Source organism: Thamnophis elegans, chromosome 14, assembly GCF_009769535.1.
Source record: "Thamnophis elegans isolate rThaEle1 chromosome 14, rThaEle1.pri, whole genome shotgun sequence".
In the NCBI taxonomy this organism is placed as follows: domain Eukaryota; kingdom Metazoa; phylum Chordata; class Lepidosauria; order Squamata; family Colubridae; genus Thamnophis; species Thamnophis elegans.
In genome coordinates, this window is record NC_045554.1 from 5,354,257 (window position 1) to 5,366,846 (window position 12,590).

General features: G+C 50.0%; 1 protein-coding gene across 1 annotated transcript in view; it reads right to left on the bottom strand.

The window, feature by feature from the left end:
- Positions 1-11,258, bottom strand: part of FAM20C (FAM20C golgi associated secretory pathway kinase) — an 80,464-nt gene extending 69,206 nt beyond the window's left edge. The window contains 2 exon segments of the mRNA XM_032231213.1: positions 9,270-10,085; positions 10,907-11,258. Of these exon segments, the coding sequence (XP_032087104.1) occupies positions 9,270-10,042 (773 nt within the window). The 5' untranslated portion in view covers positions 10,043-10,085; positions 10,907-11,258.
- Positions 11,259-12,590: the final 1,332 nt, after the last annotated feature.

Consider the following 12,590-nt stretch of genomic DNA (forward strand, 5'->3'; position numbering starts at 1 on the left):
AAGACACACACAGACACACACACAGGAGACAGAGAGAGAGAGACAGACAGACAGAGAGAGACAGAGAGAGAGAGACAGAGAGAGAGAGACAGAGAGAGAGAGAGATTAAAAAAAATCATCATTGAACTGGTAGGAATTGCCAGAAGCTAGAAACCCTAGCTTTATCAGTATAAGCAATCCTCGACCATAAATCATCTTCTTTTTAATGACCCCGTAATCCCTTGCGTGGTAGAGTCTGGGCAATTGAAGGAAGCTGAGTGTTTCCTGGCCAGATGCCTTTCCTGTCGCCAATGCGGAGTTTTATTCAGCAGATATATATATTTCTCATTGTGCCCAGAGAGAGAGAAATATCCGTCTCTACCTAGAATCAAACTCACAACCTCCTATTGTGAGTCGAGAACTTCACATCCACACCGGACCACTTAATTTACAACTACAAATGAGACCAGGTATTTCCATTGTTAAGCAAGACAGTTGCTAAGTGAGTCACATCCAATTTTAAGACCTTTTCTGCCACGATTAAGGGAATCACCAGAGGTGGGTTCCTTCTGGTTTGGACCGTGTTCTGCCCCGGGCAATGAGGTTCTGCTCAGGCAGCCAGTTAACTCCACGCTTAGGAATCTCTTTCAGACCACGTTTATTATCAGGCATCCTTAATAGCAAAACTTACAGTTCAGTGTTAAGATTCTTTTGACTTTCCATGATCTGTCCCATCACGTAGTGTAGAAAGATGATGATTTTATCCCCATGCTGAGTGGAGATGTAGAATGCTACTATTCTGGTTCACAAAGGCAATTGAACTACCCGGCTATAAACTTTGCATGTGGGCAAGATGCCCCGGTGGCCAATCATAAACAGAGATGTGATTACATGTCATGGAACTACATTTCCCATAAGGCAGTCTCTGCCTGCATTTCCCATGAGGTAGTTTCTTAAAGGAGACAGTTCTTAATTCCTACACTAGCTATATACTACTACAGACCGGTTCAGCCCAGTAGGGAGTAACTCAGCCTGCCACACACCCCAACCGATTCTCTCCGCCGCACCATAGGTGCCGCCATATTGGGTTTTTTTAAGAACTGCACATGTGCGCATGGTGCGTCCCTAAGCATACCGGCAGTAGCAGCAGCAGGCGGAACCCACCCCTGGGAATCACTGCAGTTGTTAAGTGAATCATGCAGGTCTTTAAGTGAGTCCAGCTTCCCCTCTGACTTAACTTGCCGGAAGCCATCTAGGAAGGACATAAATGGAAGTCACGTGACCTCAGGATGCTAAAATCAGTTGTTTTTTTTTCGGTTTTTTTTAAATTTAATTTTATCAATTTCATATATACATTCACAATTATATGATCTCATAAACTGTTATTAAGAATATGTATTTATAACAATTTTTCCCTACAGGTGACAATATACTTGAAGATTGCTTTTTTAACATCCCATAGATCCATCTTATCTTACAACGGTCCTACTTCTTCTTCCCTCCCTCCCTCTTTCCTTCCCTCGTTTCTTCTCTCCTACTCCCCTTCCTTCCCTCCATCCTTCCCCTTCCCTCCTTCTCTCCTTCCCTCCTTCCTTCCTTCCCTCCTTCCTTCCTTCCTCCTTTCTTTTCTCCTTCTCTCCTTCCTTTCCCCCTTCCTTTCCTCCTTCCTTCCCCCCTTCCTTCTCTCCTACATTCCCTCCTTCCTTCCCTCCTTTCTTCTCTCCTTCTCTCCTTCCTTCCCTCCTTCCTTCCCTCCTTTCTGTCTCCTCTCCTTCCTTCCCTCCTTCCTTCCCTCCTGCTTCCCTCCCTCCTTCCCTCCCTCCTTCCTACCCCCTTCTTCTCTTTCTTCTCTCCTTCCTTCCTTCCTTCCTTCCTTCCTCCTCTCCTTTCCTCCTCTCCTTCCCCTTCCTCCCCTTTACCCTTCCCCTCTTCTTCCCATTCCTCTCCTCTTTCCTACTCTTACATCATTGTAAATACAGACTGGTTGTTAAGCCACTGAGCCACTGCGTCCCTGTACCACCAGCTAAAACCAGAGAGTTTTCTTCAAGAGGTGGCCGCCTTTATTATGCCTGTGAACCTTGTGGGGTGATTAATTATTATTTTTTAAGCAGATGTGTCCCCCCTTTAGAGATCTTTTAGGATGTGATGGAACCAGGAAGTTATCTTTGGCCTCCTTTCTGAAAGGACCTTTTTCATAAGGCAGAACATTTGAGTCACCGACCCGCCAACTTCATTTCCATTCCTAGCTGGAGAACCTGAGACCTATCATCAAACAACGTTGGTGGGCCAAGCTCAGAAGGAATCTATCTCAGCCCCGGTTCTGAGGTTTACAAAAGTGAGATGACTTTGGAAGTCTACCTGGGATGACTAACAGAAGTCCAAGTAGTTGAAAAGTTGTTTTAAAAAGGACATTTTCCTCTTTCCAATAAGATTATTTCGCGTCCTTTCCAAAAGTCACATTTGGGGACATTGGAACTGGGGGGAAAAAAACGGCAACAGTTTGGTTGCTTAAAGGTAAAGGTTCTCCTTGCACATATGTGCTAGTTGTTCCTGACTCTAGGGGGCGGTGCTCATCTCCGTTTCAAAGCCGAAGAGCCAGCGCTCTCCGAAGACGTCTCTGTGATCATGTGGCCGGCATGACTCAACGCCGAAGGCCCACGGAACGCTGTTCCCTTCCCACCAAAGGTGGTTCCTATTTTCCTACTTGCATTTTTTACTCTGCTTCGAACTGCTTAGGTTTGGCAGAAGCTGGACAAGTCATGGGAGCTCACTCCGTTACACGGCACTAGGGATTCGAAATGCTGACCTTGCCGACCTTTCTGGTTGACAAACTCAGCGTCTTAGCCACTGAGCCACCACATCCCTTTGGTTGCTTAACCAAGGCAAACATATTCTCCATTTTTATGAATGAATGAATCTTTTGGGCCAAGACAGAGATGAAGGAGTGCATTTTTTTCTTTGACATTTTCTCTCCTCTATCTCTCTCTTTTTGGGGTTCTCTTGTAGTTGGGGAGGGAAAGTGTTTAAATGTTTTAAACGCCGAGATCTTAATGTTTTGCAGGCTGCTCTGCTGAGCCTCTCGTTGAAAAAGCGGACTATGCATTTCCATTCATAAATAATAAAGAGACGGTCGATCCCCAGCGTGGAAGAGAAATGGACATATACAATCCTGTTGTTATTAAGGTTATTGAAGGAAGGGGGAAGCCTTGCATGGACAATCACACCGGAGATGCCTCTGAACCCGAGAAACACCTGAAAATCCACCCATCCCTAAAAGGAAAAGTCCAAGCCATTCTTTCTGTCCAGACTTCAAGATGGACTCAGCTCCAGAAGAGGTCACACAGCTACGTCCAGGACATGGATGGCTTCTGGCAGTCACTACTGCTGGTTCGCTCGTGGGCTTGCCATGTGCATGCGCATGTGCAGTGCAATCAAAATTGCTGTGTGCATGTGCAGTGCAATCAAAATCACTGTGAGCTTGGCCATGGCAATTAAAATTGCTCTGAGCATGCGCAGTGCAATCAAAATTGCTGTGCGCATGTGCAGTGTGATCAAAATTGCTCTGAGCATGCGCAGTGCAATCAAAATTGCTGTGCGCATGCGCAGTGCAATCAAAATTGCTCTGAGCATGTGCAGTGCAATCAAAATTGCTTTCAGTATGAGCAGTGCAATCAAAATCACTCTGAGCATGCACAGTGCAATCAAAATTGCTCTGAGCATGCGCAGTGCAATCAAAATTGCTGGGCGCATGTGCAGTGTGATCAAAATTGCTCTGAGCATGCGCAGTGCAATCAAAATTGCTCTGAACATGCGCAGTGCAATCAACATTGCTGCGTGCATGTGCAGTGCAATCAAATCTCTGTGAGCATGCGCAGTGCAATCAAAATTGCTCTGAGCCTATGCAGTGCAATCAAAATTGCTCCGAGCTTGGCCATGGCAATCAAAATCACTCTGAGCATGCGCAGTGCAATCAAAATCATCTTGAGCATGCGCAGTGCAATCAAAATTGCTCGGGCATGTGCAGAAGCAAACAAGAAGATGCAGCCACAGTACCAGAACTGGTTGGAGGCGTGGCAGGCCTGGATTGCTGCCGATTTCAGTGACCCAGGCCGCCAAATCATTACCAGCTTGGGCAAACTGTTCCGAACTTCTAAGAAACCCCCACTGGTTCAATACTTTGGCAATATTAAGAAATGCTTTTCAGTCTTCTAGTCTAGCTTCCTAGGCTAGAAACATTCTAGTGATTCCATCCAGGAATTAAGAATATCCAACACTGATTTCCTTTCCAAGATCAGCTAAGGTCTTCTGAATGCTGCCTTATAATCTAGGTCAGGAATGGAGAACCTTTTTTTTTTGTTTCGTGTGCCAAAAGCGGGGTGGGGTGGGGGTCGTGCGTGGTCGTGCCCACACTCATAATGCTATGCGCATGACCCTGGCATGAAATGTGCGCAGGGCCAGTGTTTCCCCTCCCCCATTTTTGGCGTGTTTGTTTTCCACCCTCCCCAGGCTCCAGAGGCTTTATAGGAGCCTAGTGAGGGCGAAAACAGCCTCCTGCCCTGGAGGCCCTCCAGAGGCTTCAAGAGCTTCCCAGAGGCCTACTGGAGCGCGAAAAACCAGCCCTATGGGTAAACCGGATGTTCGGGAATGGACTTCCGGTTTGCTCGTAGGGTCGTTTTTTGCCCTCCGGAGCCTTCAGGAAACTCTCCAGAGGCTTCCTTGAAGGCTCCAGAGGGCAAAAAATGACCCTACGAGCAAACCGGAAGTGACTTCCAATTTGCTTGTAGGGGTGTTTTTTGCCCTCCGGAGCCTTCAGGGAAACCTCCTGAAGGCCCCGGAGGACTAAAACCAGCCCTATGAGCAACTTCCGGTTTGGCCGTAGAGCCGTTTTTTTTGCACTCTGGAGGGTGAAAAATGGCCTCAAAGAAGGCCAAAGTCAGCTGTTTCCGGCTTCCGGAGACCCCTCCAAGGGTGATAGTGGTGGTGGAGGTCGTTTTTGCCCTCACCAGGCTTCAGGAAAGCCTCCGGAGCCTGGGGAGGGAGAAAACTCTCCCCCCCCTGTGGGGCGGGGATCGTGCAGGTGGGCAGGGAGCATTGAATTGTGGGCGTGGGCATTGGCACATCCGCGATAGCTCACGCGCACACAATTTTGGCCCGCCTTTCTAAAAAGGTTTGCCATCACGAAGACAACTGCCATGGTCTGCTTTGAATAGGACCACCGATTGTTCAGCCACGTTTGAATAAACCCCGGCTGTCCCGAGTTCAGACAACACCAAAAGTTGTTTACGAGTCACGAAGCCTGGATTCGCACCGCATGGGGAAAACCCGTCATATCTCAGCAGGTTGCCTGAATCCAAGTCAAACGTAGCTCCAGAAGCACCTCAGATATTTTTAAGAAGTCAAATTATACCTTCACATCAGCGCTGCCGATGTTTGTTTTTATTTTTATGGAACTTTTGGGAGAAAATAAATCATAAAAGGAAGACTGGAGGTTTTTTTTCTCTCTCTCTCCTCTCCCTCAACATCCCTTTTATCTTGGTAGGTGACGTCAACAAGATCCTGTCATAAAAACTGTGGTCATTTAATGAGATGCTTGTACTTTTAGAAAGGGTGAGGTGGAGATTATACAACCACAAACGATCTCGTAAGAGAGAACCTGGGATGGGCTAAAAAGAAACACTTTATTATCTCTGTTTTTTTTTATTCCTGCTTTTGGGAATGGAAGGTTTAGAGCAGCGGGATCTCAGCCTTCCTAATGTCACGACCCTTTAATACAGTTCCTCATGTTGTAGTGACCCCCAACCATAAGATTATTTTAGGTTGTCTGTATTTTTTTCAAAAATATGTGTTTTCTGATGGTCTTAGGCGACCCCTGTGAAAGGGTCGTTCGACCCCCCAAAGGGGTCCCGACCCACAGATTGAGAACCACTGGTTTAGAGGAAGACTAGGATGAGAAAGGATTCACCATCTGTTTTACCGCTTCTAGGAATGAAATGTTGTGCTTTATCTTTGCAGAGGGAGGGGCAAGCTGTTACTTCTTTTTCTTTCCCGGTTTCATCTTTCTTTTTTTACCCCACCCCCCAATTTGTCAATTTCATTCATCAATTTCATTCATCAATTTCATTCATCAATTTCATTCATCAATTTCATTCATCAATTTCATTCGTCTCGTTGGTCAATTTCATTCGTCAATTTCATTCATCTCATTCGTCAATTTCATTCATCTCGTTCGTCAATTTCATTCACCTCGTTTGTCAATTTTGTTTGTCAATTTCATTCATTTTCCTGCTTCCCATTTTATTCCACTATAATTCTATCACAATGCTTGGGAGACTGACCAGTCATCCAGTGGAGTTCAGTGGAATGAAGGTCAGGCTAAAATGAATTCAGTCCAGTTCTTTTAACCTACCAAAACACACCGGCTCCCCGCCCCCCCCCCACATTTTTGGTTGAATTCACTTCTCCAGCTACCTAAAAATAAAACCAATAACTAACAATCTTTTCCACATCCTTCCTGGATAATGCCGTGTTCAACAATACCAAAAAAATTCCTTGCTTTCCTAATGGGGCACTTTCCAAACTACCAGACTGTGATGTCTACATAACTCCTGGACAGCTTGGCTGGGGATGATGGAGTTTACAGTCACTGTAAGGACTGAAGCACTGAGAGGAAAAGAGGAAAAGAGAGAGAGAAAAAAGAGGGAGAGATAAAGAGAGGGTGCGGGAGAGAGAGAAGATGGGAGAGGGAAAGAGAAAGAGGGAGAGATAAAGAGAGGGAGAGAGAGGGGGAGAGGAAGAGAGAGAGAGAGAAAAGAGGGAGAGACAAAGAGAGGGGGAGAGAGAAGAAAGGAGAGGGAGAGAGAAAGAGAGGGAGAGATAAAGAGAGGGAGGGAGAGGAAGAGGGAGGGAGGGAGAGAGAAAGAGGGATAAAGAGAGGGAGAGGGACAGAGAGAGAGAAAGAGAGAGGGAGAAAGAGAGAGAGATAAAGAGAGGGAGGAGGGAGAGAGAGTGGAAGAGAGAGAAAGAGAGAGAAAGAGAAAGAAAGAAAGAAAGAAAGAGGGAGGGATAAAGAGATAGAGGGATATCTCTTCTATATCAATGAAAAAGAGCTGATTATATTTTCAAATGCCATTTTGGGAAGAGCCATCCAATGCAAGATGAAGAAAAGAATGCAGCCTTTGATGGAGGTGAGGCTCATTCATCACAATAAAGCCTTATTTTTTTAAATTTTGGACAAGGTTGTGCTTCATTCATTCAACACTTTTTTTTTTAAAGGCAAAATCAGAAAGAAAATCAAAATGGGAGCAGACCTCTTAGCTTAATCTAAATCGAGTTCCACAATTTGGAGATGGAGAATATTTTCAGGCCTTTTTTTTTGTTTTTAAAAAAATATAAATTAAGATTGGGAGACCATTGGCCTGAAAGCGGATAGAGAATATTCTGAATTTTTCCCTCCTATAGCTGGCAATAGGACGCGGTGGCTCAGTGGCTAAGACGCACAGCAGAAAGGTCGGCCGTTCGGCAGTTCGAATCCCTAGCGCCGCTTTACGCTGTGAGCTCCCGTGACTTGTCCCAGCTTCTGCCAACCTAGCAGTTCGAAAGCAGGCAAATAAAAAAATGCAAGTAGAAAAATAGGAACCACCTTTGGTGGGAAGGGAACAGCGTTCCGTGCGCCTTCAATGTTTAGTTATACCGGCCACAGGACCACGGAGATGTCTTTGGACAGCGCTGGCTCTTCGGCTTTGAAACAGAGATGAGCACCGCCCCCTAGAGTCGGGAACCACTAGCACATATGTGCGAGGTTGAGAGGGGAGGGGAGAGGGGTGTGTGAGCCAACACGAAGCAATCCTCCTCTCTCTCTCTTTCAGTGGTGAGGAGTGGGAGAGCCAGAGCTGAGAATCCAGTCAGTTTTCTCTTGTATCAAGCAACCCCCCCACCACTGGGGTTTTATAAGGGGGGGGGAGAATGATCTACCCAAGCAATAGCTTCTGCTATTAAAAAAAAAAAATCTTAAGCGCAAAGAGGAGAGAACAAGCTGCTTTCTTTCTAACCTTCCCTCTTCTGGTTCTCAGTAGGATTTTTTTTTAAAGTGGGGTGGGGGACTCAGCTCATCCATGCCTCTGTTCTGTTTCTTCCCAAGAGGAAGGTTTGGGGGGTGGTGGTGGAAAGAAAGGTAGAAAAAGAAGACCATTCCAATTTGATAATCCGCAAGAGCCCTCAAAAGCCAATTATTCTGCATTTGTGGGTTTTTTTTAAAAAAAAAGGCCAACGGGCCATCCAAGACCAATATCGGCCATTCGACATCAGCACCGCTTCGTCCTTCAGAAGGAACATCTCCCTTATGTGAGGAAGGAGAGTAGGGGTGGGGTGGGAGGGTTCCTGCTTGCCCCCCCTTGAGCTAAACTTGGCTTTAAGCGTAGGATATCCTAAGTCCGAAGAGCATGGTTTACTGAATCAATTGCCTTTTTTTTTAGAGCTGTGGAGCTCCCAAAAAACATCAACCTGGCATAAGTAGGTCACTATATATGTTGAGTTGTGGGTTGACGCAGGACCACGGATGTCTTCAGCCTTTTAAGGGAATGACCTGCCACTGGTGTGAGGGATGGGCACAAGGCAAAGAGCCACCCATTTGGATTGAGATACTCAAACTGATCCATCACACGGCTTCACACACAACAGCATCCATCTTAATGGTCAAGCCATCATTTTCTGGTTTCCCATCACATTAAGGCCTCAAACCTCCAAAACGTGAACCTTAGATTGTCTTCCGTGGACTTCACCCCATTCCTAAGAGGTCTGGAAGGGGTGTGCATAAGCGCACCAGTGTTCCTATCCTAATATTCCCTTGTATTCGCATCCATTTCATCTATTCGTAATCACGCCTGGACTTATATCTCTTCTCTAATTCAATAAAATAAAATCAATAAAAAAATCAATACATGATGGCCAGCTGGCTCATTGGGGCCTTCCACCTTGGCCGAAGACCCCCGGGGAGAGTTTACATTCACACAAGACAACATCCGGAAGACTCGCAACAACTTGGGATGGATGATACCAAAGAGTAACATCATGACCCTAAAGTCTGCTCCACCACCCAGCAATCGTTGGATTCTCCATTCCGGTTTATGCAAGCCCTAGAAAGATCCCAACCGAGGTTTAGCCGGTCGTGTGAAGCCGACCTAAGGCCGGATGCCAAGCAGGGCGTGCCGTGCCCGTCTTGCAGAGCTGATTTCCCCACTTCTCCTCCTTCCCTTTCCCCCAATCTTATCTTTGCCTCCCCTTCACTCACTCACCACTCGGGATTCTCCGCCGCCTTGGGGTTAAATCGGATGTCGCTGTTGACGTTGAACAAGAGATCAGCCTCGTCCAGCGGGGGCACTGCCAGCTGGTAGAGCGGGTGGGCGAAGAGCGCGGCCAGGCGGGAGCCGGTGCCCGCGGGCCCCACCGCCGCGGCGGCGGCGGCTCTTTCTTCATCTCCCTCCTCCTCCTCCTCCTCCCGGTAAAGCGGCAGCAAAGGCGGCGAGTGGGGCTCGTTCTGCAGCCTGTCGCTTGCTCTCGTTTTCCCTTTCGCGCGGAGCGCTCCGGTGGTGCTGAAGCTCCGCGGCGGCGGCGGCGGCGCCTCTCCTCCTCTCCGCTCGGCGTTGCCTTTCTCCCCGGAGCGCGAGGTGAGGTTGGAGCTGGGCTCGCTGCTGAAATCCTGCAAGAGCCGCAGCGTGTGCTTGCTAGGCCAGCCCGCGGCGGCCGCGGCCGCCTCCGAGGCGCCGGCTTGGGCTCTCCCGGGCTCCTCCTGCGCCGCAGCCGGCGGAGGCTCCGGTTCCAAGGAAGACGGCGGCGGAGGTTCCTTGGGCCAGCCGCGTCGCTCTCCCCCCGGCTGGGCTGCTGCTGCTGCTGCTGCTGCGGTGTGAGAGCAAGAACAGCCCGGGCTGGCGGCCGCCGCCCCGCTTTCCGACCCCGCGGCTCGCTTCTCCAGCTTAGGCAAGAGGTCGATGAGGATGTGCAGAGTGCAGGCCACCAGGAAAACCAGCAGGATGAGGACGCGGAATTTGCGCACCAAGATCAGCTTCATGGCTCCGGGGAATTGGAGCGGGGGGCTTCCCTCCCAAGGCAAGCTGGAAAAGCGACCACAGGGGGGCTCAATTCAGCAGCCAGGGCTCGGAGAGCGGGAGAAGCGAGGCAAGGGAGGGTCGCTTATTTTGGGTGGGTGGGTGGGGGACAAGCGTTGATTCTTTTCTTTCCCCCCTTCCTCCCTCCTATCTTCTTTGAGTCACAATCCAGTCGTCTTCCTCTCCGGCTGCCGCGTTCCTTCCATCTCGCGAGAAAGGCCGGAATTAATTCCTTGCCGGCCTTCTTTGGCCGCCGTTTTCTCCTTTGGCCCGAAAAAAAATAATACAAAACAAATCGAAAGAAGGAGGGAAGGAAGGAAGGAAGGAGAGAAGGGGCTCCGGAGCCAAACTCTCCCCCCCCGTTCCGAGTAAACCACTCAGCGATCAGCCTTTCCAAACGGGACGCCGCCGCTTCCCAGCTGGCCAACGCAGCATCGGTTCCCTTTGGTCTTGTTGGGGAGTCAAGAGCAAGCAGGAAAAAAAAGGGGAAAAAAGTCTTCGGGGCGCCCCAGGATATTGAGGTTGGGGGGGGGGGTTAATTCACGGGGGAGGGGCGGGAGGTCAAAGCAGCCGCAGCAGTTCTGCGCCCCCTCCCCGACGTGCTAGCGGAGCGCCCCCCCCAAAGGAGCAGCTTGGCGCCCCCAGAGCTGGCCAGCCGCTTTGCCGGAGCCTTCCTCGCCAAGAGGGTCCCTCAAACCCATCCGCCGGCGCTTGGTGTCTCCTGCCCCGCAAGAGGAAGGAGGCGCCCCCCGCTCTCTGGAGAGACGAAGGAGAGACGCCCCTCTCCCCGGAGAAGCGTCTGAGGGCCGGGTGGAGAAGATCCTCACCTCCCGTCTCCAAAAACCGGCCCGCCTGCTCTCTCTCTCTCTCTCTCCCTTTCTCTCCAGCCAGCCTTTTCCGGAGGCTGCAGCTGCTTCGAAGGTTGGAGCGCAAGAGCCGCCGCTTGACAGCTAGAAAAGGGGGGGGGGCGGGGGAAGGGAGGGAGGAGGAGGAGAGGGAGGAGCGGCGGAGAAGCAAAATTTAAACTCAATTCCCCCCCCCCCACCACCAGCCGGGGAGGGGAAAAAAAAGAAAGAAAAGAATCAGAGCGCTGCGGTTCCTTCTCTCCTTTTTCTTGCAAACGTTCGCCCCTTCCTCCTTGTTTAGGGGCAGCTGCCCCGAGCTGCCGAGGTGACCCCCCCAAACCTGAATGCAAAAAAAGGAGAGGAGGGATAAAGAAAAGGAGCCCACCCACTCACCCCCGTACCCCTTTCCCTCCCCCACCCCCCTTTGGAAAGATTCTTCTTGGCAAGCTAAGTCAACCAGCTCAGCTGGCTTCGGTCAGATTTCGCTGGAAGGTGGTGGCGGGGATGGGGATGGGGGGGGGGAGGTAAGGTGGGGGCGCCGGCAGGTGCAGCGGGGCCCCCCCTCCTCTCCGTTTGCAGCCCCGGTGAATGCGGCGGCTGGCGCGTTGGTAGGCAGAGAGAGAGAGAGAGAGAGCTGTCCCTTGCCTCGGGTGGGCGTTAAATAAGCGGAGGCAGCGGTTCGCCCACACGTCACTGATGAAGACATTGGCTGAAGGCTACCGGGAGAGTAAGAGAGAAAGCTCAGCCCCGAAGCTGGCGCTGCCTGCCCCCCCTCCCCAATTCACTTCCTCCTTTCTTCAGCCATCCCCCCCCCCTCCCTCTTCCTCCGGTCTCTTTCCTTTTAATTCGGCTGCTGCAGATCCGAGGAGAGCTGGAGAGGGACGGACGGACACACACACACACACACACACACACACACACACACACAAACAAAGAGGCAGAGACAGACAGACAGAGGCAGAGACAGAAAGAGAGGGAAAGTGAGAGAGACAGAGAGAGAAAGGGAGAGACACAGAGAGAGGCACAGAGAGACAAAGGGAGACAGAGAGAGAGAAAGAGAGAGACAGAGAGAGACAGATGGAGAGACAGAGGCAGAGAGACAGACAGAGAGAGAAAGAGAGAGACAGAGAGAGACAGATGGAGAGACAGAGGCAGAGAGACAGACAGAGAGAGAGAGAGAGAGAGAGAGAGAAAGATGTAGAGCGAAAGAGAGAGAGAGAGAGAGAGAGAGAGAGAGAGTCAGAGAGAAAGACAGAGAAAAAGAGAGGGGGGGGCAGACAGACACAGAGAGAGAGAAATAGAGAGCTGGTGTTGAGAGCTGGTGGTTCCCCCCAAGGGTGGGAGAAGAAGGAGCCAGAACACCCCCCCCCCAGCTCTGTGAAACAGCTGATGGTGGGCTCAGGAAAATAGAGGCCAGCAAACTTCATGGCTGGCTTGGCAATTGTGTGTTTGTGTAAGTGTGTGTTACTTTACAAGGTCTTTATTTATTGGCTTTGAAAGGCTAAGCTGAAGACGGACTGCAATCATCGGGACTTGCACGCACTCCCCTAGTGCGCAATGGATTTTTGGGGGGTGGGTGGGGGAGGGAGAGAAAGTGGAGGTTAACGTTGGGCCCCATGAAGTTTTCGTGGTGGGGATACAGAAGTGAAGGGGCGACTGCTGGCAT